This window comes from Cucumis sativus, chromosome 3 (assembly GCF_000004075.3).
Source record: "Cucumis sativus cultivar 9930 chromosome 3, Cucumber_9930_V3, whole genome shotgun sequence".
In the NCBI taxonomy this organism is placed as follows: Eukaryota; Viridiplantae; Streptophyta; class Magnoliopsida; order Cucurbitales; family Cucurbitaceae; genus Cucumis; species Cucumis sativus.
Window position 1 is genome coordinate 8664581 of NC_026657.2, and position 16876 is coordinate 8681456.

At 33.4% G+C, this 16876-nt stretch overlaps 3 protein-coding genes across 5 annotated transcripts; all 3 read right to left on the bottom strand.

Annotated features, from left to right (window-relative positions):
- Window positions 1-1856: 1856 nt before the first annotated feature.
- On the bottom strand, window positions 1857-5810 carry LOC101204513 (hypothetical protein). The gene is made up of 3 exons (XM_004134329.3): window positions 4608-5810; window positions 2571-4078; window positions 1857-2299 (listed from the first exon to the last, which is right to left on the bottom strand). Exons 1-3 carry the CDS (start codon window positions 5212-5214, stop codon window positions 2240-2242), a joined length of 2175 nt encoding a protein of 724 aa, XP_004134377.1. The 5' UTR covers window positions 5215-5810; the 3' UTR covers window positions 1857-2239.
- Window positions 5811-7064: 1254 nt separating this feature from the next.
- LOC101213966 (probable calcium-binding protein CML22) lies at window positions 7065-9573 on the bottom strand. Of its 2 annotated transcripts, none has more exons than XM_011652574.2 (5): window positions 9390-9573; window positions 8236-8496; window positions 7949-8145; window positions 7685-7859; window positions 7065-7394 (listed from the first exon to the last, which is right to left on the bottom strand). In XM_011652574.2, exons 2-5 carry the CDS (start codon window positions 8438-8440, stop codon window positions 7288-7290), a joined length of 684 nt encoding a protein of 227 aa, XP_011650876.1. In that variant the 5' UTR covers window positions 8441-8496; window positions 9390-9573; the 3' UTR covers window positions 7065-7287. The 2 variants fall into 2 exon arrangements, with proteins under 2 accessions (XP_011650876.1, XP_031737636.1); XM_031881776.1 differs by having other exon boundaries at window positions 8236-8461; window positions 9390-9561.
- Window positions 9574-10474: 901 nt separating this feature from the next.
- Window positions 10475-14759, bottom strand: LOC101213244 (protein PHR1-LIKE 2). 2 transcript variants are annotated; one of them, XM_011652575.2, is made up of 6 exons: window positions 13922-14759; window positions 12112-12188; window positions 11863-11917; window positions 11515-11578; window positions 11360-11429; window positions 10475-11250 (listed from the first exon to the last, which is right to left on the bottom strand). In XM_011652575.2, exons 1-6 carry the CDS (start codon window positions 14142-14144, stop codon window positions 10831-10833), a joined length of 909 nt encoding a protein of 302 aa, XP_011650877.1. In that variant the 5' UTR covers window positions 14145-14759; the 3' UTR covers window positions 10475-10830. The 2 variants fall into 2 exon arrangements, with proteins under 2 accessions (XP_011650877.1, XP_004133994.2); XM_004133946.3 differs by having other exon boundaries at window positions 11515-11593; window positions 13922-14757.
- Window positions 14760-16876: the final 2117 nt, after the last annotated feature.

Sequence of the window (16876 nt, forward strand, 5' to 3'; positions counted from 1 at the left end):
TCAACAAGTTTTTGGATATAAATTAGGGGAAATTTTAATTTTTCTCAAATCTGTCTTAAGGGATTAATAGATTCTTTTAAAATTTAAAGTTTTGTTTATGTTTTTTAAAAAATAAAATCTAATATTTATATCTTTTATATAAGAACATAGAGACATTAAAAAAATAGTAAAATAATGACTTGTTTACAAAATATAACAAAATCTATCACATAATACTGAGACATTTTCATAAATAGAAAAGCATCGAAGCTATTTACAAAATATAACAAAATTCATATAGTCAATTAAGTTTTTCTTTTTTGCTATATTTTATAAATAATTAGACATTTTTGTATTCCTTAGAGAGATTTTTAAAATAGAATAATTAGCAAAGTATTTACTATCTATAACAAAATTGATAACTAAAGTTTTAACTCAAACCCAAAGTGTATAGATTTTTCATTTTCTACTATGTAAATTTCCTATTTATAATTTACAAATTTTAGTTTTTAGCGACTAAATCCACATTCAAATTTTAATTAAATTATAATCATAGTAAAATTTAAAACAGTTCTAATGTGAATTTGTCAAAATATGATAAAGATCTTCCGTTCAATTTGTCAGAGTACGATTATCTTGTGTACGGACGTCAAGGTTAGACTATCAATCTCAACTTATTCATTGAATCCAATACCTTTGAACATAAAAAAGGGAAAGAAAAAAAAAAAGTGGAAAGGATATTAAAAATAAAATAAGAATGAAGAGTCAGTGGTATTGTTTGATGTTGTTTACATAGATCGTTTACTTATAAACAAAATTGCAATGAACAGAGAGGATTATCCTAATTTTGTTTCATATTTCTAATTAATTAACTACACAATACATCTATATAAAAAAAGGAACCTTGAGAATATGCAATTAGTCAAAATATATTTTTTAAAAATATTTATTTTCTCAATCGTCTTTTAATCTTTACTAATTTGAATTGCACTGAAAGCACATAGTAACTAAGTTTGATGAAAGCACACAGTATCTAAGTATGAATTTCTACTAAAATGGATATTTGTATGTATGAAACTTTAAATTTTCTCTAAATGAAATGTGTTTCAATTTTTCAATGTCTTCATTCATGTCAGCTAACTTTGGGCTTGTTTCCGATGGTATTTGTTTCTTTGCCTCTCATTTTCTATGAATGTTGGACGTATATACCCAGACAATCGTTACTCGAATTTGGCCAAAATAAACAAGAACGACCTTTTCTTAGGGAAAGAATTTGAATAGTTGACACGGGTAAAATTAATCCTGCCTTTCAAGTTCAAAATGAAAGAAGAATGTAGAGAGAGAAGAGAGAAATACTATATATATACAAACTGTATGTATATAAAAATTAAAGGAAGAAAAGGGGCAAAATTGTAAAGTACAAAGAAAGTGTAGATCTACAAAATAAGGAATGAGAATGAGATTGATCAACATAATTAGTAAGTATTGAATACCTCATTAGTATGTGGTTCAAAGTACACTATTGATACTAAAAAAACCAAAATGTACCTTCAAATTTTAAGTTAGGCCCTACAATTTATTCTCATTCCTAGTTTGGGTAAACAACACCAATTAGAATAAAACGGGTCCCAATTTTTTTAATTTTCTTCTCTCTCTATTAGTGTAAACACATTATCAAATATTGAAACTCTCAGAATAAAACGGGTCCCACATTTGTATTATTGTTTCTCACTCTCTGTTAGTGAACACATTATCAGATGTTGAAACTCTGGTTATGATTTTGGTTCTATATTGAAAGAAAAAACAATGAAGCTTATAATAATAACCCTCCCAACTCTATTTTAGCAATGGGTTCAGTTCAATTTTCGATGCCTGAGAACGTCGAAAAAGCTATTTGAATAGACCAAACAAGCTATTTGAATAGACCAAACAATCAAATATGGTTACTGCTTCTACAGGTTTAATAACAAGAAGCATGTTTTACCAACTTATGCTCATGCATCTAAACAGACATAAATATGGTAACTACGTTTTATCAGCCGCATCAGAACTTTTTAAGAGAATGTACAGAAGGTATAACCTGTCAAACTATAAGACATAACATGTCAAGTTATTCCTAATTTACAAATGATTTGTAGTCTTTTATGACAGTGGGGAAAGAGGACTAGAATTTCTAACCTGGAGGATGCTTTATCATATGATCTGCTATGGTGTTTCGTTATTTTCTTATTGTTTCTTATACGTGAGAGTTTCAAACTAGTTAGCTGCTTCTGTGAACGCTCAAGGACGAACTTCGCCAGCAACGCTTCTTTGACACATCCTGAAAACAGATCCATCAGATTATTGACAATTATGATTAAGGAAAGAGAATTTTTTATGTCAAGTATGGCTCGACGATGATTAAAAGGGCAGGCAGAATTTTAGGAATGCAGAGCATTTATAGTTTTCTTGCAATGAGATCAATGGCGAAATTGGATTTTCATTATACAATATGACTGTCGATGAGCTGTTAAATTTGTTTACAATATATTAGAGTGTATAGATCTATGCATATAGTATATTATTAATCAACTAAAGATTGGTTGATGTACCTTTGAGGATGGAGGCAGTGGAGCCTGGAGAGATGCCTTTCCAGGATCCGTTAGTTGTCGGATTTCGCGATGTTGATTTGTTATGTTTTCTAAAAGTTGAAACTGATTGCTTTCCTTCTCTTTGTGCTCCACAGAGAACTTGAGTTTTTCTCTTCCCTCTTGAACAATCTTTAGCCTTCCTCTGAGCCACTCAACTTCATTGCCAATTTTTGACCTTTCATAATCAACTGCAGACATCGAGTTTCTACGCAATTGTGATCGCATGGAATGGCTTCGAGAACGAGCAATTGGTGGAAATCTTCCAGAGGCATCTGAGCTGCTTCTCGTGAAGTCTAGTTCATTCTGCAACAAACTGAAGGATGGACTGTCACATTTACCTGGAATATTCGAGGTACCATTGACCAAAGGTTCTTCACTTGCATTATCAACTGCTTCATTTGAAGTTTTAGCTTCATCTTCAACAACATGAATATCATGAAGATGGGGATCTGTATTGTTCACAGAGTAGAGATCTCTTGTTCGTTGATGGTCACCATTCTTTTCATGACAAGGAAGAGTTGTTTTAGCAAAAGCCAACCCATCATATGACACTTCGTGGACTTCTTGTTCATCTGCAATCAATTCCGTGCATTTCTCAACCTTACCTAGAGCATTTGACTCATTGCTTTGCAAATATGGCTCTAATTCAGTTACTTTTCCTGGTACAACGTATAAATTTTCATCCTCTACCATGTCCTTACCTTGTAACTCATAGTCAATCTCTTCACTACCCTTGTAGATATCAGGAACTTGGAGCAACAACATCCCCCTAGCTTTTGCAGCATCAGCAGTTTCATCCGCTCCAATAGATGGCGACTCTTCCCCAAACTCAAAAGTTAATTTTTGTGATCCCACTGATGGTATCTCATGTTGCAAAGAATGTTTTTTGTTGAATATATTAATACATGGATCTTCAGTTGGATAGGTGAAAGAAGGGGCCCTTGGGGGTGTAACTTCCGAGTCAAGCATATCAACACCTACTCCGTCATACTCAAAGAAACTTGTCCGTAAAGCTTCGATTTCCTTCTCTAGAAAATGCATTTCCCGCTCCCTCCTCACTAGAATTTCTTTAAGAATACTCATTTCTTCAGCATCATAAGCAGTCTTCTCCTCTATCATCCTCTGATATTGCCTAGCATCCATTTCTATAGATGCCTTCTCCTCCTGAAGACGTAATATCATGGCCATGGCCTCATCAGCAGCGGTGGCAGCAGCACTTCTCTCTTTCTCAAGCTCCAGGTACAAGGCAGCACGAACCGACTGTTCTTCTTCAAGTGCTTGTTCCAATTGTTTGATTGTATCACTCTCATTACCATCCAAGCGTAACTCCCTTCTGCAGCTGTTCCCAGCCTCTGCAACAGAGGCTTCACACATCTCTGCACATATTTTCTCATCACAAGAATCATCTAGTTCAAGATCCGGAAATACTTTATATTGATCGCTGTTGTCTGATGAATCCTCCCTTTCATCTACAATTGAAGTAGAACACCCAGATTACAGCTATCGGTTATCACCATATAAATTATGAAGAAAATGCAAACTTTTCCCTTACAAGGAAACTCAAAACTTCTGTTAGAAAATAATGGTAAGGTAAAATAAGGAATAGAGTAATTGAGCATGACCAAATAAGTAAAATTTGACTGAATTATTCAAAACTCCACTTGAATATTAAATACATCCCAAGTATCAAAATGTAAGAACTCACGACCCCAAATTCATATTCAAAATATAATCTTGTTTCCACCAAGTACAACCCAATAACTTCTAAATACCCAATTTTCCAATCAATCACCTAACTGTTAAGGGTCCTAACTCCTAAGCAAAAATAATACACTACAATGAAAATGAAATTCAGGAGACATGGTTGTCAGCCATCTGTTTTCCTATAAGCTCATAACTGGCACAAAAAAGGCAATTCAAGTCGCATATATGATTATGACATTTTAAATTTATCTAAGAGGGAAAGAAGGAAAAATAATACAAATTAAATTTTATCACCTCCAGAATCAACAGAAAAGAACCCATCATCCTCGGTATTGTCATTCCCAAATCCACTGAAGCTTGAAGGAGAACGAGAAAGGTCTTCAAGTTCCACATCCGCCTGCGAAATGACATACGAAGATGCTGATATGACCTTCCTGCGATCCCCACCATCCCCACAATGCAATTCATTGACACTGGGATAGTCTCCATAAACCATAGCTTGTGGTGATCTGATTTTAAAAGAGGAACTACCTGACGCTTCACCTTCCAATTCAACACGATCCCCCTTGACATTCCTTTCGTGAACCAACATTGACTTAGAACAACATTTTGGTCCATCCAACAAGGAATCTAATGGGAACTTTTCTCTAGTAGAATGCACGACTGAAGATATTTTTCTAGACGAACGATCCACCAGTAACTTTTGGAAGCAGTGATCACTACTAAGGTTCCCAAATAGCCCATCACAAGGGCAAGGCAGACATAATCCAAACAATGCCAGAAATTTGGATGTAAAGAAAACAAGACTTGATGCACTTAATAATAAAAAAGCTATACCAAGATCAAGAAATGCAGCTACTAATCCATTAAAAGTCCACAGTTTTATAGCTTCACAAGCCATTTCCTACAAAATAACTTCAATATCCAACGCTGCCACTAGTTTTCTAGTCGCTAATATAAACACAGTATCAAGCAAAACGGTATCAACGACGGACTGAAATAAGATTGATGCTATGAATCAAGCTATCAAAGAAAACAACAGAGTATAAAAAACAAAACCCCGATTTCGCCGGTGAAAAGTTCAGACAATCAAAAGAGACCGTTGCTGAATCTACAAATCTAGACTAAACCCAACGCCAAACTTCACTCTTCCTCTACAGTGAGCATCAATTGTAATGAAAAAAAAAACTTAAACAGCAGAAGTGTAAAAATCGAACAGAAACCAACATTTCAATGAAACTTCCATTAGCTTTCAACTCTTCCAGCAACTTAACAACAATATACTCCCGAGAACAAGAAGAATTGAACTGATTCAAAAATGGCGGTTTTCTAATTTCGAATTACCCTAATAAATTTCCATAAAAAGATATAGATTTGGTAACGTCGTGTGAGGGTCATAACGCTGGGAAAATGGGAAGAGAAAATCGAAGGATTAAATTTGGAGGAAAAAGGGAAGCAAAAAAAAAGATAAAGACGAGCTTAGAGAAGCGAGTGAATTAACAAAGACGATGTTAGGATATTTCCCACGCCAGACGCGGCGGCGTCGGGAGTGCCACGTGGCCTTTGGCTTTTGACTGACCTTGACGTGCAAGTCCACGCCCTCTGCGCGCGTGAAACGCTCACTCAGATTTTTCTTTCGGCAATTGTAAATAATATTTTGTTTTAATGGATTTTCAAACAATAGAATTTAAAAATTTTGAGCATGGATAATCGTTGCAAATTTAGCAATTAAATTCAAATTAATTAAGTATATAACACAATTTTAAAAAATTTGCAAATATAGCAAAAATTTGTCGAATTCTATCAATGATATAAGTCTATCACTGATAGACCATGTTGCAAATATTTACCATATGAAGTCTATCAGCGATACAAGTATATCGGTGATAGTTTTACTATATTTACAATTTTTTTAAAAATCTAACCGGTAAAAAGATACAAAAAAATTAAAATTTAATAAAATTACTTCGTCAATGTTTCATTTTTTACAATTTTTCAAAGTTTATAATTATAAGTACAATATTAGCAATTGAGCACGAGCATATTCAAATCATACGTTTCATAAACAATATGTGAATCGAACTCTTGTTTTAAATACCAAAACTATAAAAAGTATTACGGCAAAATTTCAATATCTATCAATATTTTAATATGGTTTATATGGTAAATAATTTACCTCGTTTGCTTGTTTAGAAACATCAACAATTTTATTTAAATAATTAAAATTGAATATAATATAAGTTATTAAATTTTACGGTTTTAATTGACAATCCAAAAAAATTTAGGATATGATGTTTTTTACTTTTCTTTTTAGTACAATATTTTTAAAGTATTGCACTCAAGTACTTTTGCCCAAACATGTTTAAGGCCTCCTCGGTATCCATTTATTTCCATTTGTAGTCCAAGGGTCAAATTCTAAACATAAAATCAAAATTTTAAGAACAATATCTTTTTTTGTTTGTAGGTTTACTTTTGAGAAACTACTTAATTATCAAAATGACCTTATTTATTTGAATTTACAATATAAATTAGTTTATGAATAATTTTGGTGTGCGTGTGTATGTATAATGAAAAGCTGATATATGTATGTTCATTTGATATTTTCTTCGTCAAAAGAGTTGCCATAATATAACGATAGAATGTCAATGATAAAGTAAAATATTTTTTTCGTTCAACAATTATATGGGTGAGAGATCAACATCATAATTCACATGGTCTATCTCTCACTCGTACAAAGATATTGAGTCATGCTTGTGTCAACACCGTATAATAACAACAGTAAGAATAACATTATGTAATTTAATCCACAAGATCGTCTGAACATTACAATTCACCAAACGAAACAAACAAACAAACAAACAATAGTAATTAGTATATAACTATATTCACTAGGCAAAGTCATTCAGTTTTGAACATTGTATCAATCTGACCTTATTTTAAATCCATTGTCTTCATGTGTTCTCCTGTTTTAAATTCATGTGGGAGAGAGATCATCATCAGTGTCAACTCCAACCCAGTTAATGAAACCAAATAGAAACTCCCTGAAATTCACCTTCCCACTGTTGTTCCAGTCCATTTCCTCTGCATCCATCAAGAAAAAGTGGGAAATCAGTAAACAACCAAGGTTTAAGGACACTCTCAATTTTGGTTTATGTATATTCAACTTTGATCTTTCCGGCATAGAAGTTTGAACCAAAGTTGAAAGCTAAGACGGTTTAAGTAGACGGAGATTTAATGTGTCAATCTACTACTCAGCTCAAATGAATATGTACTCAACATATTGTTTGACCAGACAGTTTGGAGTTTCAAAAGCGATATATAAAACAAAAACGAAAACAAATATGGAGTATCCTTAATGAAGAGAGCAATACTGAATCTAGTCTTTGTAATGCGTGCAGGGGATCTCTCATATGGAGAAGCCTCATTCAGAGCCTTGACCATTTCTTTCCTGTTGAGCTTGCCATCACCATTTTTATCTAGAAATATGAAAGCTTGGATGATTGTGTCAAAAGTTGCTTCAAGTTGAGGTGAACCCAGCTTTGATTTCTGTAACAAACCTCCATGAAGGATTGAAAAGGGAATAAAAATGTCGGTTTGTGTGGGGTGGGGGGAATAATAGTTTGTTTCGTACGTACAGTGAGAGAATGTTCGTCTTTGAGAAGATAAATGAGACATAGGAGAACGATAAACTCATTGAATTGTATTCCGGCACTTCCATCAATGTCACAAGAGTGGAAAAGATCCTCGACTTCCTCCTCGGTCATATGCATTTGTAGCTGTTGTAAGCATTTCTTGAGTTCTTCGCGATCGATGCTTCCATTCGAATCTTCATCTATGAGAGAGAGATAAATAGATAACTTGAGACATCTTTGAGCAAGGTAATCAATCACAGAAAGAGTGATACAGTCGAAATAAAGCTCACCATACTGTTCAAATACACCCCTGATGTTTTGTAATCCCTCCTTGAATTGAGGAAATCTCAAGATTATGCCATTCAATGACTTGAAATTGTCATGTCCAGCTGAATTTCTTTTGACTTCAACCATTTTTCTTCCCAGCTTCGCATCCAGTCTGTTATATTTATTTGATGAACTGCAGCAGAAAAATATGCTTCCAACTTTGGACATGAGGGCAAGAATGAGATATTCCTTTATAATAAAAGATAGAGAAAATCAATGTGTGCCTGACAAGTCAAATGAAAACGATATCAGTGTATCCAATGAGTAAAATAGCAACTCAAGAAGTAGCCAAATAACCAAAAAAAAATAGTACTTGAGAAGATTAAAAAAAATGCTTTTAGGGATGGAGTATTGGTGATTTAATTTGATATCAGAGCAAGAAGTTTTGTGTTTGAACTCTTAAAATGTTATTTACTCTCTTGTAAATATTGATTCTCATTCTCACTTGTTGGACGTTCTACGAATTTTTAAATTTTTGGGTTGATTGGGATTTAACAAACAAGGAGCCGAGGATCACAAGAAATAAGAACAATACAAGATGCAATGTTTGTTGTTGCTCGTCTGCTAAAATGGAAAAGAAATCCTATAAATGAAAGCATTTCTTAAGTATTGAAACATGAACAATTACTTCGTATATGCTTCAAAGTTTGAGTTGGACTATATCCTCCATACATTTTCACAAGAAAACCCAATTTACACAATCCATCCATTCCCAAAGCCTCAGACACAACACGTCGCCTACAATAGACGACGATCTTTCCAAATTTCTAATTATCAATCCTTTGACATCTTTCTCACTCTCGGACGTAAACTCAAAGCAATCATTCAAAATGACTATTGAATATTAAAGCAAATCCCTAGCTTGCACCGTGTAACAGAGAATCGACGTAAAAGACAAGCAAATTAATTCAATTTCAAAACGCACAACAACAAACTACGGAACCCATGTCGAAAATTTCACAGATTAAACTATTTTCAGCAAAGTGAAAGAACCAAATAAAATATCCGTTTCGTCATCTGCAAAGAATTGAATGAGCTTGTAATCGAGTAGCAAGAACAAAAAGAGTAGACGAAAGAAAAGACATGGATACAAAATTAGAAGGAAAATTGTACTCACCAGATGAAAATTCCATGTAAAAATTATTCTCACTGGAGAAGAAAGTTTGTGTAAGGTTTAGGGGAGGAAATGGGAAAGGGAAAATCAAAAGAGAAGAAAAATGGAAATGGAATTTGCGTAAAGTGGAGATTCCATGATGGTTTTGTTTGACAACAGAGTTAGCTCTGTGGAAGTATAATCCAATATGCTCTTTTGCTTTTAAATATCTTAAAACTCTCTCTCTCTCTCTTTCAAAGTTGATGACACTGAATTAGTTAGTATACTCTATCATCATCTTACCAAGATTTGCATTTTTTAATACAATCATCAAAGTTTTAACCAAATTTCATAAAGTTTTGTGTAAAATATTTTTATATAGACAGAAAATAATAAACATTACAGCAAATAAGAGAAGAGAATGAGAAATAGTAAATACGATAGCAAAAATGATTTTTTTACTGGTTGATTATAAACCGTTGTACTGAAAGTCTTACCATGTTAGACATTAAATTGTACTAAAAACTATGAGAGACGACATTGGTGTAAAAATATCAAAGCTCTTTTAATTCAACTTGGAATGGTGTCATCATTTTTAGATATGTCCTTATTCAAGTTTAGAAGGAAGAGATAAATGAACTAAAATCACATCAAAGTTAGAGAAATTTTGAAGATTTTAAATATAAATAAGATTTTTAAAAATAATTATTTATAACATAGTTGCTATACTCATCTTGTAGTATAAAGTGTATATTCCTTTTCGTTTCAAAAGTTACCACTTATATTAATGTATTCTTTTGATCACGAATTTTGAAAGTCGCTAAACATAACGTACAACATGCAAGTTTGAAATTATTTTTAAAAAATTTAAATTTATTCTTTTAGTATAACATGAGATCGAATCTCTCAAATGTAACGTTAATTTGACTTCGTAAGAAAACTCGAGCAGATGAATTCCAAAATAACAATTATAATATTATAAATATTAATAAGAATAATAATTCGAGGTAAATTGTGCCATTGACTCTAATGAAAAAGAAAAAGGTGCACTTTACCCTTTTGTCTCCTTCTTACTAGCAATCCAATTACTTGAGCTAAACAAGAACAAGTGGAAGAAGGTTGGATTTTAATCAACCAATTAATAATGGAAGATTTTGGCATCATCTCAAAAAGTTGGTCAACAGCACTTTTGTCATTGATTGTACAAAGGGGGGCATTCATATGGAAACTTTCACATTTCCAAAAGCAAAAGAGGATGGATCACTCTATAATGAAGATCAGAGAAACTAGAAGCAGCAAAAAGAGTCTGATTATAAAGAATATACAAACCAGAAAATAGATTGCATAATACTTCATTAAAGATGTGAACACATTTGGATGAGCTAGAGGACGTAGATCAGAAGAAAAGGCTGAACTTTTAGACAGGGGAAAGTCCTAAGTTTCATCCAATATTACTCATCATCCATTAGACGTCATGCCGAGCATTGCCCTCGAGAGCCATTGAATCTCCATGACTGAAGACCGGTCTCGGTCTCTTCATTGCGGTGGCAGTTGATCCTACTCCGATTGGGGAAACCGGGCTACCAGCTGATGTTAGGCAGCTATCCATGGAGCAATCGCCTATTCGAGGCATAACGGTAGGAGCCTTTCGATTTTCTAAAGCAGCAGCAAGTTCTGAAAAGGGAAGCACTTTCTGAGTCTCCAATGGTGCCATCTCTTTTGAATCATTGGAGACTTTGATTGCAAGTTCAGAGAGCTCTTCTCTGGCAGCTTCGAGTCCTGCAGATGCTGCAGCCTGATCACTCAATGCTTGACAAGCCCGTTCGAGTATCGACTGCAAGTATTTGCCTTGTGCTTCAATGCGAAGTTGAAGATGTCGCTGCACCTGCTTATAGTAAAAGCATGGAGTAGAAAATGGAAAACAGTGAGTTTTCTCTCAAGATTTATTTACAACACATTCGGGTTTGTTCGAGAAGACCAAACGAGAGACTAACCTCCAGCTGCTCGTGCAGCCTTCTTTGAACCTCCATTTGCACTCGTAAAGCCTCCGTGACCTGGAAACCACTGTTTGAAAAACAAAAGTACTCAATGGAAGACCAATAGAAAACACACGGAAAACCGTTAGATAAAAGGAAAAACTCTAGCATACTCATTCAGATCCTGTGCCATTATTCTCGACGACGGCGACGACGAGGAACTTGTTTCTTGACTCTCTGCAATGCAAGAAGCTGAAATCCTATGTCTGTGAGTCGTTTATTTTTTTCTTGGATGCAAGCACTTACCTCCAAGAAGCATTCGTAATATCAAACAGCACACAAATGATATACAACAACAAACCACAGCCCGTGTTTCCGGCTAGTTGACATGTGATTATCTCAATAAAAAGGTAAACATAGTTTGAACTACTTGATATTTTCATTCCAACAAATGCAGGAAAGCAAGCAAAATAAGGAAGGAAACTGCCAAGTCCTAACTGTTTAGATGGGGAAGTTTGTACCATCCTTAGAGTTCTCGGTTGATTCCTTGAACGATTGCTTCCCAAGCCGATATTTCTGCCAGCACAAGGCATCAAGAAAACATATGGTGTAAATATCTACAATGGAAGAACTTTCTCAATGAGAAAAGTTTTGGAGGTTAAGAACACAACCTCAAATTCGACCTCCCCACTCCCCCCCCCAAAAAAAAAAGAAAAAGAAAAAAGGAAAATCACACACACACGGTCAGTATAATGGTGATATGAACAAACCTGGAGGTGTGATTTTAAGTGATAAAGGGTGAGACCTTTTACTCCCATTGTTCTCATAATTGTTTTTGGGGTTGCTTCTGAAACAAGTAGAGAAACCAAAATCATGAATGAGATCAACAGTGCGTTCTGACCACTGTGAAATAGCAAGGAAAAATTGTTCTAAACATCTATTATGAAGCAGGCAAGTTGAACTACAATGCACCCAGTCCTAGACCAAAACATCGGTTCCAGCGAATGAAAGTACTGCATATTATCTTTTAAAAGGAAACCAAAATTCATAAATATGATGGATTACCCAAAAAACAAAAAGGACCTACGTTAAAGCCAAGGAGATCACAAAAATTATCCTCCACAAGGGATGAATAATAAAACTCTTTAGGAGCACCCAAGAGGAGACCATAGATCAAAAACATCCTAAAGATCATCGACTCTCTAGCATGTACTAAAACATAATAATTGAACAAGATATCAATACAAATCTTTCTACTCGACAACATAATCGTTTTGCAAACACAACAAAATCTAAGTACTTCGTTGCTAAAGCTTGCATCTTAGCCTTACAGAATGGTTACATAACCGAGAAGATTTGAAACTCTAGATGGTTGAGTTAGAAAACAGGAGAGCAATTTATAGGAAAGACAAGCAGTTACAATTCACATTTTGGCCATTTTGACCAGGGCAAAAACGAAGAACACCAAACCATCAATCAAAATCAAAGTTGCAAGTTGAGAGGTTTTTGAAGGAGTCTTAAAAGATATAAAGAAAAATAGCTTATTGTTTTCATCTATGTAGCCTGATCTTGACCAGGGATCTAGCAACTACTCTTATTTTTTTTCCCTTTTTTGATGCACAGCACTTTAAGGAAACATTGAGAAACCTAACCCAACTTAACTTAAAGAAGGAAAACACATGGAAACCAAAGGAAAGATAGACAAATGATAGTTCTAAAACTTTTATTTTTCTTTTTTCTTTTTTAAAACACTCAAAGGAAGGTTTGAATCTATTTGTTAACCACAACACCCTCAAGGATACTGCAGCCTCTAGAAAGGACAATGCTTGTTTGCATACTAATCTGATGAGGCGGTCTAGTTCTACTACATTTAATAGATAAGTGGATCTCACTAAGATCTTTTGACTACGAAAAGTAAACATTAGTTGAAACTCCAAGCAACGAGTGTATACAAAATAGACAACTATTTTTCCTTTAACATTTCTCCTAATTCTCTCCACCCAAATGTTCTACAAGATAGCAAGAAATATTGTCCTCTCTGCCTTGTCTTTAGATGTAAGAACAGCCCTTCCAACTTCAACTCAGCATCAAAATTCCCTTTACTATTCTTCTCTACTCAATGGTGGTGAAGCTTTTTATCCCAAAAATTAAATAAAATCATCAAATTTTGAATATCTTCTTCCTCCCAAAAGTAATTGCAGAGAGACAGAGAGAAAAAAGTATAGAATCAAACTTCTCATTCAACTTCAGCTACTAAAATTCTTGAAAGAAAGCCTTTAATCACAGTCAAATAGTTCAATATCTCCAAAACTCCAAGAAACCAGGAACAACGAAGTGAAATTACATCCAAATTCCTCAACATAAAAATCTCTACAAACGCTGCCATATTTGCAGAGAAACAAGAACAGAGTCTTGAACAGAATAACGCAACTTCTTTATAATCACACATTGCAAGAAAAGAAGAAAAACAAATCCCAACACATTACATTAAACACTGCACAAACACAGAGCCCAAATTTCAGATAGAGAACTAAAAAGAAGCAATTAGAAGAAGAATAAGAAAAACAAAAAAAAACTCACTGTCTGGGCCGCCGAGCTGAGTGACGGCGTCAACGAATCGTTCATGAAGCTCCGCCGTCCAGCGGAGGCGCGGCTTCGGATCCGACGTGAGAACCAAACAAGCATCACCGGGAAGATTCGTTCCATCTAAAGAACCCTGAAACTTACCCCCGCCGCCGTCCATCGGCAGCGCCGTAATGGTGGAGTACATTCCGGCCGGTTCCTGTGAAAACCCAGAGAGCATTTTTGCTCCGGCGAGTGGGCAAAAAATCAAAAAGAATTGAGAACCAAAGGAACAAACAAAAAATCCACTCGATTAAATTACACTACCCTTGTGGGTCGGAGCTCCGAAAATGGGTCAAGCAATTCAAGAAATAATTCAAAGAAAAAAAAACAAATTAAATAAAGAAAAAATAGTGAGAAATTTAGACAGCGATGTTTCTGCGTAGTGTCTCTGTCCCAATTTTTATTTTTAATTTTTTAAAAAAATTTCTCTTTCTTCTGTCTCTGTCAGTATGAGTCTGTATTGAGCGTGGGTAAAAGGCTAAATCAGAAAGGCAACCTGCAGTCTACTTGCCATGTGATTGATTTTAAAACTCTTTTCCATTTGAAAATTCTTAAAATCATACAAATCTTTAAACAAAAAAAAAAAAAAAAAAGTGAGTTTGAGAACTCATATTTCAAAATTGTTTTATTGGGAGTGGAGGGTTTTGGGTATGACCCACATGAGAATTTTGGAGCTTTAAACCGCCATTAATGGAGGAACAACAACCTTAGAACAGATTTTTATTTTTATTTTTTCAGAAAATTGAAGTCGAAGGTGGAAGGAAGATGATGAAAGAGATTACTTTTAATTTTTAATTTTGTTTTTTTTTTATGGATAAGAGGAGACAGAGCTAGTCCAAAAAGATGGGAGGCCAGCCAAAGGAGGGCGGCCAGACTGGACCCCTCCATTAAAGGAGCTGGTGGGTTTCTTCTTCTTCTTTCTTTTTTTTTTAATAAATAATAATAATAATTTTAATTAGTAGAGAGAAGATGAAAGTGATGTAAATAAATGAAGTGTGTAATTACAAATTTAATTTTTGGTCATTTATTATAAATTTTGTCCCCTACTTCCATGATTGCGTCTATTTAAGGTAGGTTTTGGATGGCTTTCACAAGGGTAAATATGTCATTTTCGCTTCATATTACAAGAAAATATTGATTACAAAAATAAAATATGATATTTTCAGCGGTTATTAATAATTTTTTTCGTGTTTTGTTATGATAAGTTTTTTACTAAATGAGAAATTGAATCTTTCTTCAATTCTAAAATATCATTTTAACTGTAATTTGCGATAGATTATGTTTAAGCTATCGATAAAATTGAATCTTTTAATTTTAGAATCGTGCTTGTATTGTTAAAGTTAAGTTGGTTGTTCTTATTATCAAAATATTATGATTAAATTATTTTCCTTTTTCTTTTTAAATTGAAAAATTGCTTTCAAAGACATTTGGTCTTACTTTTTTGGTAATACTTGTAACATAAGCACTTGCACTTTGAGAATTCTTTTCTTCAAAAGTCGAAAAAGTTTCAATTTCCATCACGCAAGCAATGCCATGTAATATTTTTAGTTTAAAAAAATATTAATAATACATATTTTGAATATCTAACCTTTTTTAAGAAAAATATAGACATATATTCTTGCATGTTTAAAATTTACACATCAAACATAAAAAGTCAACAAAATATTCATACTATATAACGTGATTATATTCTCTCTAACTCATAATTTGAACACGTTTAAAAACGTAAAATGTTTACTACCTCTCCTACTACTATAAGAACGTTTAACCACCAAATTGAGTTAGGTTTGTTGGCCAATAAAAGAAACACATTCACTATTTTAGTTTATTAGTTATTAAACTCAGTCATTTTTCATCTTATTATTCGAGTCAATCCTACTAATTATTTTTTAATATAATAATTATTAACTCAAACTCATTTTTGTGGGTAATTTATTTTTTAAAAAAACGAAGGTGATAGTGCTGTAAATAAGAAAATAATATTTGTAGTGCCGTAACGTAATCCTAATTATTAAAATCCAAAGAGTGTCGAATTGAGAATGAAACAAAACTAAAATTGTAAAAAGTGAAAACGATATAAAATAGAGTTGGATTGAAAAGAGTGGGTAGATGGATGGTAGTGAGTTAGGGACAAAAATGTGATAGAATAATTTTGAAAGTATTGGTGGATATTGGAGGGATGGGTTTGGGGTTAGATTGTCTTTCATGAAAAGACATGGCCTCAAGTTGAAAGCAAAAGGGCAGTAAGTAAGTAAGTAAGTAAGGCAGCAAGCAAGTAAGGTGGAGGAGCAGTGGTTTTGAACAGAAACCACATCATGCCAAAATCTATTTCAACTTTTACTCTCACTTTCTCATTTTTTGCTTCACAAAAACAAAGTATAATATATATATATATATATATATACACAAAAACAAATAAACAGTAACTAAAGCACTTCTGAAACCTAGGTACTTTTTATTATTTTTATTAGGAGTTGTTGGTAGGCAATTTTAATGTCAAAAGGTATGTGAGTTAAATTTGGACTTCTAAAAACTACTCAAATAGTTATTGTACAAAGGCCTTTCTTTTTTCTTTTCAATGTTCTAATAATAAATAAACAAATAATTGTAAAAAGGGCTATATACTATTTTAAATAACTATGCCCCATGTGTTTTTTTTCTTTTCTTTTCAGTTTTATAATTTAAATTTTAAAATCAATACTTTTTTTATATAATTTTAATCTATTTTTATATTTTTTTAAAAAAATTGTCAATGAAAAAATTATGTAGTAAATTTTGGGGAATTGACAAAAATAGGCCAAAAATGGAGTAGATAAAGACTTTTAGGATTGATTGTAAAAAAGTTGACATTTAGGACAAATTGAAGGTGAAATGACGAAAATACCCTTATTTCAGATTAAACATTTCAAT